This window comes from Cyphomyrmex costatus, unplaced genomic scaffold, assembly GCF_001594065.2.
Source record: "Cyphomyrmex costatus isolate MS0001 unplaced genomic scaffold, Ccosl1.0 scaffold193, whole genome shotgun sequence".
Classification (NCBI taxonomy): Eukaryota; Metazoa; Arthropoda; class Insecta; order Hymenoptera; family Formicidae; genus Cyphomyrmex; species Cyphomyrmex costatus.
In genome coordinates, this window is record NW_017275965.1 from 476,293 (window position 1) to 493,651 (window position 17,359).

At 36.7% G+C, this 17,359-nt stretch overlaps 2 protein-coding genes across 2 annotated transcripts in view; both read left to right on the forward strand.

Moving 5' to 3' along the window:
- Nucleotides 1–8,411: 8,411 nt before the first annotated feature.
- On the forward strand, nt 8,412–15,316 carry LOC108772881 (ropporin-1-like protein). Its single transcript, XM_018538525.1, has 4 exons — nt 8,412–8,591; nt 11,042–11,287; nt 12,271–12,506; nt 14,908–15,316. The coding sequence occupies exons 1-4, from the start codon at nt 8,412–8,414 to the stop codon at nt 15,314–15,316; spliced, it is 1,071 nt and encodes a 356-aa protein (XP_018394027.1).
- Nucleotides 15,317–17,196: 1,880 nt separating this feature from the next.
- dtn (transmembrane protein 132C dtn) overlaps nt 17,197–17,359 on the forward strand; it is a 30,134-nt gene continuing 29,971 nt past the window's right edge. Inside the window, exon 1 of the mRNA XM_018538623.1 lies at nt 17,197–17,341. Coding sequence (XP_018394125.1) covers nt 17,197–17,341 — 145 coding nt within the window. The remainder of the gene's footprint in view (nt 17,342–17,359) is intronic.

Consider the following 17,359-nt stretch of genomic DNA (forward strand, 5'->3'; position numbering starts at 1 on the left):
TACATTTTTAAAACCTTGCCTGGGTGTTTAATATACCTTGGCTATTTAATATAGCCCGTATTGTTTCCAAGGAAAAAGACAGAGAGCGAGAGATATTTATTAATAAAATTTTTTTTATATGTAATATAGATATGTGCAATCATATATAAGTGGTAGTTTCTGCATTTGTGCGATATTATATAATTGAAATTATTATTATTGCAGCATAATTATTATTATGTATATATTATTATATATGTCAATGTTTACATTATAATTTCGTTAGAGTGTTTAATTTGGCACGACCTCGCGCGTGCGGCAAAGGAAAGATTGATCGATCTTTACTTTTATAATAACACTTAAAAAGAGCACGAGGTCTAAGATATGCGACACGATTATATTTAGTATTCTGTTAGCCTTCCACTGATCTTCAGAGTGGAAAGTAATTATCGAACACAAACGGAGCACTACCTTGAGTTCACAATATCATATAGAGACTCGCTTTGTGTGTCTTTAAAACGATGAAAAATTCTCTTGACGAGGGGAAAAGCGAATGTTTTATATCTTTGGCGCATAACTTTGTTTTATTTGTTTTTCTCGTAAAACAGAGTCATGGTTAAAGAGAAGACATCGCGTAAAGAACGATAAAAGAGTTCGACACAAAAAATTTCTCGAGTATACATGCTAAAATTTGTATAGTAAAAGGGAAGAGTCTACCATATATAGTAAGAGGGGATGTAGTCTGACACACATAAAATCTCTCGTTTCTCACGAATTATGTACTTTTTTCAACTCCCTTTGTAAAATGCAATATGTATTATTTTATTATACTACTAGAACAGTGCGATGGAAAAATTTTAATTTACGTAAAAGAATACTGTTAATTCTCGTATTAACATATGATAATGTCGTTGAACGATCGAATGATTTTTACCCGAGGATAAGAGACGGGAATAAATGATTTTCTCGTTGCTATTAAATCGGTCTAATGGGCTCTTTACGCTTCAATATATATATATATATGTACATATCGACATTAACGTACGTTATGACATACATATAGAGCGCGCATAACATAACGTTAATGTGGCGTTCATCGGAATTTCACGAGCATCGATGATAAGTACCGTCTGACGATTTTGCATTCATCACCAGCGTATAAATTTTATTATGCGACGAGGCTCGAATAACGAGCATACGTCGGCAACGCAATGCTGCGAATTAAATATGTGCACGAATTATGCGCGATAGAGGGGTATTAAGTCGCTTCGAGTTGTCGACTCGTCTACCTTGACGATGTTAATCCGTCTCTTGTGTCGCTGTACCTTCAAGTAGAATTACAAGCCCGCATTTCACGCTCACATAACTACGAGTACGCATGCATTTCCGCTAAAATGTTTAAATTCGTCTCTCGTCCCTCATTCAGTTATGCTCGTTTCTTAACTTATCTCAGTTGTCTGACTTCTTGCTCTTTCGCCACATTGGTGTGATATAATTAGACAAAATCCGCTCCTTGAATTCCCGCTCGTATCGTGTCGCCAGAAGAAATAAATTACAGCTAAATTGAGCAGTTCTATATATTAAACTGGATTAGAGACAAATATCAAAGAGCTTTTTACAAAAACATATTATATTTTGACATCTTATATGGCAATGAAAATAAAAGATATCGAATTATCGGAGTTAATTTTAATTTTATACCGCTATTCTATTTCTTGGAAATAATTTAGGAAACGACTAATTGCAACTAGTAATTTTTGCTATCCCGAGGTGTTAAAAGTATTTTTGACAGTCGTATCCTCATGACATGAGGATTAAGTTATATCGAGATATGCTCAGCAAATTGCGCCACTAAAGTTCTCGAAAACGTAACGAGCTTATCGGAAAATAATATTGCAAGAAATTACGTAATAATTTTAATTAAATTATTCTCGTAGATAACATACAATAATACTGATAATAAAATATACTTGCTTGTTGAATTTGAAGAATAGATTGGAATTTATTAAAACAAAAGAATAATCGTCATCATTTGTCAAAACGTGAATATTAGATATATTAAGTCATATGAATATATAATATATTATTGAGAGATAAATTTTTTCCGATGAAATTTTTTAGCAAGCGATAACATCGAATTTCAGAATCAAAACTTATTTGAAGAAGTTAATATTCTGTTTTAGTCGTTGTGTTCAGTTCCTGCGTTTTCCAATTTAATGTAATACGCGTTTTGATACGTTTTAAAAGCATATAAAGTTCAAATATCGATACTTTATGTAATCTGAGATTTTAACTTTGAATTCTGCGAATATTCAAAGATCTTAGGCGCTTCATAGCAACGTTAAAGTGCGAGATTTTTAGAAACATGAATTTTGCAAACGCCACGAGGACTCATTGAGAAACGATCGAAGAACATTCCGCGAAGTTTGGAAACGGCGACGAAGTATGTAAGATTATCACAGGTTCACCCCGTTCCACTTGGAGAGAATCTTCAGTGAGAACTTATGTGGGGCGAGACGCGCGCAATTTTTGCACATCGTATTTCTGGCTGTTCCGCGTTGCGGCGGATATGAATTGCACGCGTTTTCATAAAGCGGATCTCCTTTTCGGAAGTTCCGGCACGACGTGGAAGTCGCGTCGCGTCGCGTCGCGTCGCAACTGACGGCTCGAGGAGGCGGCTGTTGAACCCACCGCGCGCTTTTCCTTATCCCGAGACGCGGAATTACTTCGGCCGTGGAACGTGCGCGATAAGCTGCACGAGCGTATGCCATGCGGCGTGACGGAAAATGGGCGCAAGCATCTATTTTCGTTCCCGGGTCACGTAACTACCGCGAGCGGCAGACATATATTATATGCTACCTTATACCTACCTACCTACTTGCCGCCGCGTCGCGCGGTATTCATCCCGGTTGCGGCCCGTGACGATATTCCACGTCTACCGAACGACGTGTCTAATAAGTCGTCGTTTTAATCTGCGTTAACGATATCCCGCTGTGCGTTTCTCCTAAACCGCCGTGGGAATTTAATTTAGTCAAACACGCCAAGATTATGTGTAACGAGCATGGTCAAACGATGTCGCTTTTGCGATCGTTATCATCGCGACGAAACAGAAAGTTTAAGAGTTTGTCGAAGAATATTAACACTATTCTGTTCTTCGTTATTATATTCAACGTTATTATAATAATACACATTTAGTTTAGAATGTTCACTTATAATATTTACACATTATATTTTTATTAATAATGTCGATGATGATACCTAACATCGAGAAATCTTAGAACGGATAAGTTATGATTTATCTTTACATTTGCTTATTTCGCTTATTTTTCTATTTTATATTAGATATATATTTACACATTTTCTTTATTTTATACATAAACACATAGATTGTCTAGAGTTATTCTAGAACAATTTTGTTTGATTTATAAAGGGCGTGTTCGAATTCCCACCCGGATGCTCTTCGGGCATTATGTCATCCTTGTTTAACGTTCAATAACAAGGATGGAGTGTGATATCTGAGTGGTACTCGGATGGGAATCCGAACATCAAAGCGTTAGTGAATTTGTAGGGTTGGTTGTATCTTGAGTAAATTAAACTTTTTTATTCTCTCTCGATATTGCACTGCAAGATTTATATATATATATGTAATAATAGCTGGATGTATATGTCCGGTTAAAAATCGGATACAGCGGCACGCTAATGTGGAAAAATTCTGGTCACACCAGCGCCACGGAATTTGCTATGCAAATGTGCTTTATGTCGAGGGTAGGTATCCATCGAGCTTTCGTGGCTGCCGCATGGATGCAATCTGTGCATCGAGATGGAAGACAATGTTGCACCAGGTGCGAGATACAACTACCGGTGTCACTAGCGGGTGATTTAGTCGTGCTTCTATAATTAGTCTCAGTTCTAATAACCGACACACCTTGGCGCCGATTCGTGAACCAGCTCCTATTGTATGGGCACAAATCTTGGCTGTTGTTTGGATTATCTCCCGCGAAATGAAATCTCTCGCGGTTATTTAGTTGGACAGTTAGTCCAAAATACTATTAATTTATTACATCAGCTATAATAAATCTGGTGTGTACCGCGAAATATAATGCGAATCCTAATAAGCGTGCATATTGTGCGCGGAGGAGAGGCTTCGCAGCTCTAATTATTTTATTAGTTGCGATGCTCTCCAGCTTTCAGCTTTTAACGAGTATTATAACCAAAATTAATTATGTTAATGGTTTAATTCGTTCATCTCCCCCTCGGTAATGTGTGTTTTCTACGAGTTAGAATAAACATTAAAATTAAAATTCAGTTTTTCAGCTGTTTGTAGATGCATAAATTATGTAATGCAATAACAATAATGATTTTAATTTTGATAATAAATATTTCATAAATCAATTTTCCCTGACAAAAGCTTTTAGCGATGAATGTGTTATTGTTACCGTAACAATTAATGCTCGAATTAAAATTATTACAAAAAGTTAAGTTACGAATTTAAGTGAAAAATAAGATTTTATTACTCGGTCACATCTCAAAAGTTCGACAACGTCGAGGGTAAATTCTTTTAAATTTAGGAATAATAAAACGATATTTTATTGACCGCATCTCTGGACACAAATATAATAAAAAGAAAGGAATGTATAATTCACTATTCGCCGTAGAAAAAAGAATCAGTTCTGACGTGGCAATTTTCTAAATTTAACTTGTTTTTTGTTCCTGCATTTTCTTTCCGATATTAGTTATTACACGCAAAGTCGCGCCGTTTTGCTTCGTGCAACTGTTACAGCCGCATGCATTACGCCCGCTGCCTATTCATTGTCGGTATCAGATGCACCGAGGAGCGCGCTGCTGCCACACAAGCGCCGTAATACTTGCAGCTATAGGCGCCGGAAGTATACCTATATGCGAACGCAGTTGCCGCGCCGGCCGACCGACTTGTCTCGCAATTACTTGCACGGAAACTCACAAAAGCGGGTCGAAGAACGAAGAAGTCGGCTCTCGTCGCCTTTAGCATTGTTCGCGAAAGCAAGGGAGTCAAAAGTCATTGCCATTTAGTTGATACGTAACGACGATACATTGCCGGAGTCGTCTATAACGTCTGCAAATTTGTGTCTCGGGGAACATTATAACGTCTTGAAATCACTCGAGAGAAGCATTAAAATTTTTGAGGACATTTTATTTTTAGAAAGGCCGAGATCCGCGAATAAACTTCGAAACGCCTTATGTTTCAACTTGTGACTTTCGAATATGTGTAGTTTCCTTGGGGATAAAATTTCAATATTCACACCGTACGTGAGCAGGACATTTATTTTCCGCTTAGCGCTCAGCAGAACGATGGCATACAGTTAAAACGTTCGCCCAAAATCATCCTAATAACTCAGCCCCGCAGCACCGCTCGCAATCCTCTCACGCACATAAATTTCCCTCGTTGTCGCCATTAGCGCGCGATTTCGTAGTTCACCGACCACGCCAAGTCGCTCCGCTCGACGCGATACGTCTCGCTGCGAGAAAAGAAAAAGAGATCGGATGTTGGAACGATTCGTCTCTTTCGATTAATAACCATCCGGTGGATTCTTTTTTTATTTTCCGCTGCTGTACGTCAAAGGGTGATATATATACCGGCAGCGACTTCGATTTTATGGATTTCACGACTCTTATTATTATCCCCCGCGTCCGCGCAGCCGAGTTTCATTCAACAGACGATTGATGCCGCGGGACGCCGACGTCCCGGCGGCGGTCATGCCAAGGCCATTCCCGAAGGACGACGAAATTGCTTCCGTTCGCTATATTCGTACCCAAGGCCCCCAATATTCGTGCCGGAGCCGGAGTTCGTGACGAAACGAAGGGGATGATACGCCGTGTATAACGCGGTCGCGAATTGCGGCAGACGGGCAGCGCGCACGCTCTTTTTCCGCGGTGCGGCGCACCCGCGGCTGGCGATCGATCGATTGAAAACTATTTCAGCGATTACCCTCCGAGATGTACGCCGGAGGGAAATACCGGGTATCAAGAGAGAGAGAGAGGGAGAGAATGAATTCAAAGAAGGAAATAGCAAACAGTTATTCGGAAAATTTGATCGCAAAACATAACAAACTGTGATCATAGTCTGTTATATCGATTATAGTTTTTTCAATTTCTGTGATGAATTTGTCAGTATTATTTCTTTTAAAAGAGAGTGTGATGATGATGTATTAATCTCTCCTCTGAATTCCCTCAGATATATGTGATAATTGGTCTTAATGAGAATCTTACTCGATCTTGTCGTTTTATTATATTATGACTCCTTATTAATTTATCGTATAGCTAATGTAAGAATGTATAGATATGGAGTACTTTAAGATAAGATATATATTATAATTTGATACTGTAGCGAATTTATTCTCAAAATAATAATTTCCTTGCGCATCCGTGTAATATTAATTTACTGTCGCTTTATTTAAAAAAAAATTTACCTTGTTTTTTTTTTTAAACAATAGTAATCCACGTTTATTACAACTTTCTAATTTATTTTTCTTTTACATATCTGCTTTTATATTTTTCTCACATTTTATGTTCTCCAAATTATCTCTCTTTATTAAAGTACGATCCATGTCGAATTAAACGAGAACTAAGTCACTTATCTGTATAATCTTAATTCTTAATTCGTCTGTCTATTATTGCTAAATCATGCAGCAATTAAGTCGATAAAATTTCAGCTGAGTAAAAGTCGAAGGTGCATTATCTTATTCGGAATACTTTTAACACATGTTGGAAGGTAACGCACGGAAGCCCTGTGAGCGGTGCGCTGAATAGGAATGTTTCATTTATGCATCGCGACATTCGCGACAAAAGCGATAGAGGCCGTATCGAGAATGTATATGTGCTGACGCACAGGTAATAGAATGAGGGTCGCAATAATGCAAAGGGAGGAATGGGGTCGGATCGATCATTGATTCTGACGTGGTGGTAGAGGACACTAGTGGTGGCAGGCGTTCGATTTCCAGAGGGCTGTCGATCCCTGTTGTTTGCTCAGTACCATTTGTATTCCATTGAGAGTGTCGGAGGTGGTTGGCGTATTGGTCTTATTGTTCTGGGTAATTCATCGAGCTCTCATTGTATTTATAAAAATATTGTCGGTGAACAGAGTGTATGCTCATTGAGATTACGGCCGTGAATGATTGTGTAAATTGAAATGACTGTATCTCGGTCAATACCTCTAAATTGTATACGTAATTAGGTCGAACACGTTTCGGATTTACGAAATTTCGAATGTGCGAATCTCCAATCCTCTCAGAATTTCACATTTTTTTTCCATTGACGTATTTTCCATTTCGTGTATTATCCATGAATTTTTTTTAAATTAAAATTTCTGTACGTGACATAAATCAACGCGCTTCAATTTGCGAAACTATATTTATAGTACAGCAGATTAAAGATCTTGCGTTTAAAGATAACAGAAACGGCCCCCCGTCGAAACGCGATTTGCTGCTTGAAATATTTTATTGTAAAATTATTATGAGGCTATAGAGATGTGCACTAATTGTGGTAAATTGACCGAAATTGAACGAGTAGATATTAAAAGCTGCACATGGGAGTGTGTCACATAATCGATCGGCTAGTTACATTTTAAAAAGTCCGACATGTCCCCCCATAAAATGAAGTACGTTTTCAATGTTTTATCGATTGTGGTTATTACAGTTTAAGTTCGCTGAAGATACGCGTTGAATTCCCTGCGGTGGACTTTAGCGAGAATTTTCTATGAAATATAAAGAGGATTATGCCGATTAAGATACAAAATTTACATAAATATAGATTGTTTATTAGATAACTCGTTATCTCTTTTTCAAATCATGCATGTGCAAATAAATCTTTCTTTCATTGTTTAATTTAAAGATTTTCTCTGAAAAGTAGCTGCTAAGACAATATTTCCTGTAGCACGACAAACTAAGAATCTTAATCCTTCGTCGGCAATGTGCACCCTTTATCTCCACAGTCTCGGTCTTTACTAATTGCAATATCATTAACGATTTTATATTAAACTTTTGTGCCGAAAATATAAATTTATATTACATAATGACTTTTTCTAGGACAGAGTGGAAGATAAATTCTTTTAAGAACGAAGAGATTTTCTTTCCTTCTCACCAACGATTCTCGTATTAAGGTTATGCATTCCGCAATTTATTCGATTTACTATCTATCTATCACGAGAACGATGATCCTCGGCACGATTCGTGGAACTGTAAAGCTCCTTGTTCGTATCGCTGCTCCCTGTATATATCCATCGACAGTTTTTCAAAGAAAATGGAATATGACAATGGTGTGGCGGCAGCAGAGGCGGTTCGTGCAAATCAGTCGAATCGTTTCCACGTCGAGTCTCGTTCGTCTCTTGTCGCTTCCGCCTGTCTTGGCCTTCACTTTCGTCTTTCCTTCTGGGAGCAGTGCGCGTGCACGCGCGCACAATGTCAGATTCTCAGACCAAGCCGATTTACTGCGCTCAACAGATAAACGTACCGCCGACGTTCCCGCACATTCTGAAACTGTACGCGAAGGCAGCGATTCGCACGCAGCCGAACGACCTTCTACGATGGACCGCCGCGTATTTCCGCGCTTTAGCGAACGGCGAGGTGCCTCCGGCGAAGGTACATTCCTTTTTGTACAAACACGTCGTTCCCGCGTCAGTCGAGCTTTGCGATCTCTTTTTCTATTCGTATTACCTTCCCTCGGATCCATTATTCATCGTGCAACATGTGCAATTTTATGTTATGAGGAAAACTTGACTTTGAAAAAACCAACCTAAGGATTTGAAACTTTCCGAGAAATTTCAAAATTAGACTTACGTGTTGTATGTAAACTGAGAAAAAAATTGTTGGTATTTGTAACTATATGATTATATATTACTACAATTATGATTTGTAGATATATTCGTTATAGTTATTATAACCATAAAAATGGTGGAAATTAACATAAAAATGATTCAAATTGTAATTTTATAATTTATAATTATTTGAATCGCGTTTTTATGCTAGTTTCAACTACATTTTTATAGCGCGCAGTAATAATCATAATCATAGTGATATGTAATTACAATTACAAATACCAACAATTTTTTTTGTCAGTGTAGGACTTTATCGGAAAATTTTTTTAATCTAAAAATGTACATTGTAATAAGGTTCAATATGTTTTTAAAGCAACTAATATAAAGAAACAGGGCAATGTGAGCCACAATAAATTAAGTTAAAAAAATCTTTTAAATTAATTTTTAATTAAATATTGCGAAGAATATCACGTAATTGTGGCGTTTCGTCCCAGCTTCCACTACTGGACTCATTAGTAAGGCATTGTAGTGGAAGCCTACCTTATACGCCTGTAGGAGTTGTAGCCTATAAGTAATTTTTTAAATCTATTTCTCGTTTTATAGCAAGTTTTCCTTAAAGAAATACATATGTACGTAGAAGATACCAGATATGTGTAAATATAATATTTAATAGAAAAAAGAAAAGAGAAATATAATAATTATAATCTTTTTTTATTGCTGTAATCATCCTGCGCGATGTTATTTGTCGTTGTTAACCCAATTTTAATTTTTTTCTTCTCAATTCTTTAAACTCGAACAGCTGAAATACTTATTAGAAAATATTTCTAAAAATATTTGGCGCAAGGAAAAAGTTAATGAAAATTCCTTTCGCGCCGATCGATCTATTACATTGCTCTTGAGAATATTCATTATTATATTATTCGTAAAGCGGGTCAAAGTAAGGCACATTCATCTCCGGAGTTCGTCCATCCGCGTTCTTCCAATGGATGTCTGTAATTATAAGTTTGTGCAATTCTAGTTGTAGGGGATAACAGCATTAAAGAGAAGTTACGAACCGGTAAGCTGCGCGATCTTTCTCTCTAACGCAATTGATCGATAATTAAAAATTAAAATTCGCGGCATCGAAATATATTTTAGAAGAATTATAAGTGAGAGAATTAACTTTATTAGAGAATTGACTATATTAATTCTTAAATATTCAATGTTCGTAAATCATTTCCGTTGTAATTATATTAACCGCAATATGTATTATTATTCTCGTTATTAATAGATGCCATTTATCATTATTCGTGCGTTATCGACAAATTTACAAACTTTTCGTACAATGCAATTTAATGAATATAATTGTTGCATAGGTTGACGAAATTAATTCCATAACCAATCAAGTTCTTTATAATATCATATTGATTGTCTTTATTTTTAATTTTATTTGCGCACGATTTATTTTTATAGATATTAAATGTTTCGTGAATTTTCGGAATTTTGTTAACTTTGACTTGTTACAAATTAAATATATATCATCCTCTTAATGAAAAGTTTACCTCAAATTGGCTTTAACGAACGTTATTCTATCTTTTACTCAAAAGCTTGCTTTGCTAAAGCTTTTTGACGTTAAATGTTAAATAACTCTTCAATTATATACCATATAGCTTAAATGTTCACGAACGCGAAATTGGTTTCAATTTTGTCAAATTATATGTTGCTAAAGTTATATCGATGTATCCTCTCATGAAACGTCCAGTGTACTATATATCTCTTTCCTCCCTCTTCTTCCCCCCCCCCCCCTCTCTCTCTCTCTCTCTCTTGCTCATGACGTTCGTGCATTTTACCGATTAATTTACAGCGCGCGTAATCTAATTTGCAACTATTATTCACAACAACGCGCGCACGCGTCATCGTTATCATTGTTAACTGGAATTCCTCGTTTATCTGCGGCATATCGCGTTACCGCGCAGCTGACACGCGATACCTGCTTACAGCGCAATACTTGCAACGTATGCATACGTCGCTTTCAGAATAGGAAGCGAACGATGGAGAGAGCGCTGAAGACAAATATCAGCGTAATTCGTGCTTCTGGAAGCGAGAGGCGTTTCGGCGGAAATGCCGCGCGACAGGCGCGTCTATAGTGCTCTGGTGAAACCGATTTGTAATAGCTTCACGTTGCGCATTATGTATACATACGTGCGACGTGGACATTATCGATGACCGAACTACGGCCGATTGGTAACTGGCCGTGAATATAATCTCAGCCACCGCGATATTGTCCCTACGTAGGACAGATTGGAGTATCCACCCTTTGTACACCCCTCGGGCATCACGCCCGGCTATCTGAAGACCCTGCTCAACAGATTCGGCTACGTGAACAAGGTCCGCCTGAGAGCCCTCCTGCTGGACTGCCAGGGGTTGGATCTACCCGAGACGAGTCTTTATCAGCTTTTTATGGTCGTCGGTTTATTGGAGGATAAAGAGTACTGTGATTTCTATCGATTCCTCGCGGTCGCCTGTGGATTTTTAGGAAATGTGAGTTGTAAGCGTCATACTGGTTGGAACAAATCTCTTTATAGCGTGTTCAACTATATCTGATATCGAGGTCGGAAAACTTGATGAATTTTTCTCTTTTGTTTTTTTTTTGTGAAAATATCGCATTTTTTCAGAAATATTGCTTTTTATCAATCCATTAGCATGTATCATTGTTACGTTATGCTTTGTAACGTAATATATATATTGGGAATATCTATTATACTGTGAACAGATACATTTTTGTATTTGCGAGAATTTCTTAAACATAAAACTACAGCTAACTTTAGTTTTATTATTAAATTAAATAAAATTATTTTTTTTTATTTATTACGGATTAATGAAATACAAATGGATTATATATACATATTCAATAATGGAATTGTATAACGAAATGGAAAATGGAGTGTTATTGAATAGTGTGTGTTATAAAATTTTATATATTGTGAAAATTACAATTATAGAACAACTAAAAATGTAATAGCGATATTTACTAATTTATATGAACAACATCTGTCAACTTTTTAACTTTTAACAAAGCAGTAATAATAAAAGAGCCATTAAGTGTATTGGGCATTTACAATATGTAATAAAACAATTTAGAATCACGATTGATTAAAAGATGCAGTATTACCTTGTTACATATGCATTACAATTTATATTGTTTAATCCTTTTGGCGAGAAATACAGAGGATAAAAATTTTAACAAAAATAGAATTATTAACAAACAGGTGAAATATTTTTGTTCGTATTTTTTACACTCAACATACACATACATATAATATCGATAAAATATTGATAATATTAGAAATACGAAAAAGCTTTTGAAAATTTTAAAATACGTTTAATGAAAATCGTGAAATGTATTTTCTTTTCTGCGTTTTTATACAGCAGTATATCTTACGTTAAAAGAATTTAATCAACTCGGAATTAAGTGAACGTCATCAGGTTCGGTTATAATTTACGTTACGTTACGACCGCTTTAGGATCTTCTCGAGACGATGATATACGTATGCGAGCTCCTAACGCATGAGCCGGAAGGCGGCTCGGCCATGATACCCTTGAGGATTTTCCTGGATCTCTACGGATATCTAGCGGATCTCGATTGCGGTGGCGAACGTCGCAAAGCCGAGCGCGTCGATTCCCCGTGTGACACGTCCACGTCTGTCTCGAAAGCGTCGTCCGGCACGATCGATTTGACGATGAGAGCCCGCAGCTGCGAGTTCGCAGCGGAAAAGGTATCTGCCAGTTGCAGCATTTCTCTTCCGGTTAAATAAAATATCTGGTCTGAGAGAGTAATTTTTCGTTTTATCTCATTGAATCGTGAAAAAAATCGTTTCGCAGCGACCATTAATGAGATAGTTCTGGAATATCCTATTTTTTCCATCATCCGCGCGATATTTTTCTGTCGGAGAATTTATAACTTTATTAAGAAATAGGTATAAGTGTCGATTGGAAGGAAGTGTATCCGAACAGCTTGCAGGAAAAGTGAGCACGTAGCGTCGTCTTCGTAAAATTTTTAACTTACAATTTTATAATGCACAAAGTATCGAGGACGGAAAACATTTATCAAAGATTCCGTAAATAATTCGGGATGATTCGTGTATAATGTTTGATTGATACATATTACATACAGTACAAAAATACTTTCTCAGAAATAAGCAGCTTACGTGCGCATTTGTCGTTGAAATAGACTTGACTTATATCTTAGCATGATTCTGAACAGATTTGACATTTATTTATAACTCATGCAAGTGGAGCTATTTAGATTAAAGCATACATAACGTGTACTTTAACCAAACGCTACATTGTAGTTTTGTGGATATAATTATAACAAAGTTATGACCGTCTTTCTCTGAAAGAGAACAATGCAAACGGTTCATGTACGTCTCTGCATATTTTATAATGATTTAATAATTATACAAGGTGCATTTTCATTTATTCGGTGGATATTTAAAAGGAAGCTTTATCGTTGTGACACAAATTCACCTTTATTAATTATAATATAATTTAACAATATTTAAATAACTGATTAATTAAGGCATTAATATGACATGCTAATAATTCTCTATTTTGACGCATAAATATTAAATTGATACATACATTTAGTATTATGTTGAAATAAATAGATCGCAATATATGTTGGACTCGTGATATGAAAGTTACAGTTGGGAAATTACAGGCATGTAATAACGCGCGCGTGATGAGTAAAATTTAATAAATTTTCGGAGTAAAATTTTGCCAATAAGTCTGCGTATGCGCGGAGTAAGCTGCTTTTCCTGTACAATATCCACTCTGGACTGCTAACTACTTCTCATTACAAGCAGTGCTGCATATTTCATATACGCATTTGCGTTTCGGACTCGCTTTTCGGAGCAAGCGCAAAATTAACCGGTTCACATGAAGATTACGGAAAATATTAACAACTCCGCGTAACTTTGTACGGAAGTGACTTGGAAATTTCGGAATTAATGCATCGTGATCGTGGACTTTACGCAGTACCACGATAATGTAAGAAGATTATAATCCACGCTGTATAAAGTACATGCGTTAAATTAAATTGCGAATATTAAACACATCTATTAGAATATACACATTTGATAAGATTCTAATCTTTTTAGTATTCGTATGTGCACGCTTCTGAAAATATTTAGTTTACAATTCTTTTGAAAATTTTTTTGAACATTTTATAGAAATTTTATAATTTTTGAATAATGTTAGGATCGTTGAATCTTAAAATTTTGACAGTATTAGAAATTAAAAAAAAAATAAAATTTTGTGAAATGCAAATTTTAATTACATTTATCATTTTTTAACGAGAATATCGACTATTAAATATGATAATTGGAATGCATCGCAAAGAACGATCATTACCTTTATCGAGACAGATAATTTCTGTCTGTTTACATCTCGAGACGTTGCGTCTTTATTGGATGATGGACTTGTATTCAATCAAGTACATATTAGGAAGAGGCGAGAAGCACTGATGAGGATGTTTGCGGGGAAGCATCTCACGAAAAGCGACCTTCGGAGAGCCCGGAGATCTTGAAGGATTATGGGGATGACCCGGAGCACTCCGACATCGACATAGTGTTGGCGAGACAGTCTGTCGCTAGCGATAAAACCGAAATTGAGATCGAATCGATTGATGGTTACGTTTTCCAAGGAGGGACGAACGAGGTAACGCCGCTGGGCACGCTGGGAAAACGCCGGAAAAACGATCAGTCACTTTGAATTTTGTGACCGGGCGATTACATCGTAAAATATCTCACCCAATATCTTCGATCTGTGAAAAGTAGACTTTAATCTCGATAGATGTACTCCTTTGTATGATAATACTATACGTGGAAATAAGTAGCGTTTAGATGTTTTTAAATACTTAAAGATCTTTCGAGAGTGCAATCTATATGTGAGAATTTTTATTTGATCATTTATATTTACTAAACAGCGAATATACTGTGCGTATATAAGTTTAAGCGGTTTTACCGTTACGGCATCGTTTATTAAATTCCAATTGCCATAATGAAAGGTCGAATATTTGTTTAGTCGACGGTCGAGGCGAAGTTCGAGAACGTCACTCCTTCGATCATTGATCTTCTCGAACATAATAGCGATACCAGCAGCGTTGATGCGCAAGAGACAACTAATGATGCATTCGAGTTTAACTACGAGAGCGAGGAGGGAGTCGCGAGGGAAGCGATTGATTGTGAAACTACGACTACTTGGATCGATCCTAAAAACTCGCCAGAGATCTGCCGTTGCCGCATCGAAGCTGAAAGCGACCAGACGCCACCGACCAATCCTCTGAAAGAATTCCTGAAGAGGATGCGGGCGGAGATAGAAGCGGGTCGTCTGGAAACAATCTTCCGGGTATCTGGAATTGGTCCGCCGGTGTCGTCCGAGCGTGTAACAGCTGTTGGATTGTGGCTGGCGGACTGCGCGCGTCGTCAAGAGGGTCTGGTCGGGCCGCGTAATATCCGCCACTTTCTCTGTCCGAATCTCAATGATATTCTGGAGTGTGATTGCACCTAACTATCGCAGAACGTTTTATTACATGTCGTTTCCGCGATGAGAACAATCAGATGATTAAAGTGATTTTTAATCATAAGATCTTATAATATTACTCACGTTATATATACGAAGAATAATGAAGAGAATAGGATCTAAAAGTTTCTCAATGTTGAAAAAATATCCGTATCTTTTATTAGATTAAATAAAATTATTGCATTAAGTATAATCACAAAATTGTTATATTGTATCGTTTTAACAATTTCATTATATTGAAAAAAATAATAAGTTTGATCTACTTTTTGTATGACATTTGTAATTATTACATAATATAGATATAAATTAGAGCTTTCTATTACAGTTTCTATGTCGTGTTTCATTTTGTTATACATTATCGGTGTTGTATAATTACCTTTGATTTGTAATTATGCATATAGTTGCGGTTGAAACATCACAATATAATATCGAATAATATTTATCTTGATGTGGCGATGATTACTATTATCGTAAAAGGACGAATGAAATCAGTAGCTTGAAAAACACACACAACGTTAAATTACGAATTGTTACATCATTCACAATTTTATGCCTATTCTTATTATAGGTGTTTCTGTCTGTTACACGTATGAGAGAAGTAAACTAATAGAACAAACAAGTAATAGAAGAAAAGTGGTAGATCTTCTCCCGTGACGAGACAGAAATAAACGTATAAAATCTATCTCCTTCAGAATAACGGAAGTGATCGATATTCTTTGGGGAGGAGACCTGTTATTTTCCATAACCGCCTGTTCCAACATGCGTTTTGTCAATTCGTCGTATCGACTACCATATCGGCAACAACAACTTGGCAATCGATTATTGGTCTAGTTATTATTGGTATCACGGTTTGCACAATATTGACGTATGCCGGTCAGCTTCAGGCTTCATAACCCACTCACTCTACTCGCGCTCACCTCTTCTAGCCCTATGGGATTTACTTTGATATCAAATACTATCACACGATCGCGCTATCGAAACAAACAGTGTACAAGCACGTGCTTTTGAGTGTACACTGCATTCACTTTAAGGGTGGCGCTTAATGGAGACTGTCACTCTCGCCAGTTCGACCACGGGGGAAAAATCCAGTTGAAGCTATACAGAGGCTGATGAGGTTTCGTTTGTTTTCAGGATGAGAGTACCCATTTAAATCTGCATTCGAAACTCGCGTTCCTCTACGGAGAAGTTTGCTTGTGGAAATGCTATTTCAGAAACATGTATTTTTTGTGCGTCACGAATGATTAACGTTCTCATCGTGAAAATAAATGTGTTTGAAGTTTCCACGTATAACTTGGTTACACGAAACTTAATTCTTGCCTGAATCGAAATTCGTATATGGTTATTCATTGATTGATTTTATTAGCGATGAATAAATTACTCAGGATTAGGTAAATTCATCGTTTAGGTAGATCGTTCTCTAATTTATTTTCAGACTGTCAATATTTAATTAGAAGAAAGATGACTTACGAAGTCTCTTTCTCAAGTAAATAATTGTATACATTTTTTTCTTTTCAATACACGCTTGTTGATTTTGTCTCTATTTCTCTTAAAAATTATATTTGACTTTAATTATATTAAAGATTATCGCGCCAACTTTGCTATTCGTTTGGTGTGGCGTTCTTTTTTTGGACACGTCAAAGGAGACCTTTGATAATTTCTCTTTAGAACTTTGTTATCTTGAAGTAGATTAATTCCATCGCGCAGGAAATGCAAATGTCCGGGGCAATAGTTACCTGTTTCGTACGCCAAGCATAACCCGAGCGATTAGATGGCTTAAAAACGAAATGGAGCGCAAGGTTCTTGTTATACCGTATAAAAGGGAATCGTTTTTTCTACTTTCGTTAGAACCACAATAGGATTTCGTTGCGATGACTTCGACTATTGTGCTGTTTTCCGTGCTTTTGTTACTATCCCAGAATATCCGCGGATGGCATATCGCGTTTCCGAACAACAGTGAGATCGACAGCAATGAACTTCGCGAAACCACGCTTCAGTCGGCTTTTATATTTCCAGGTAGGATTTATTCAGGAG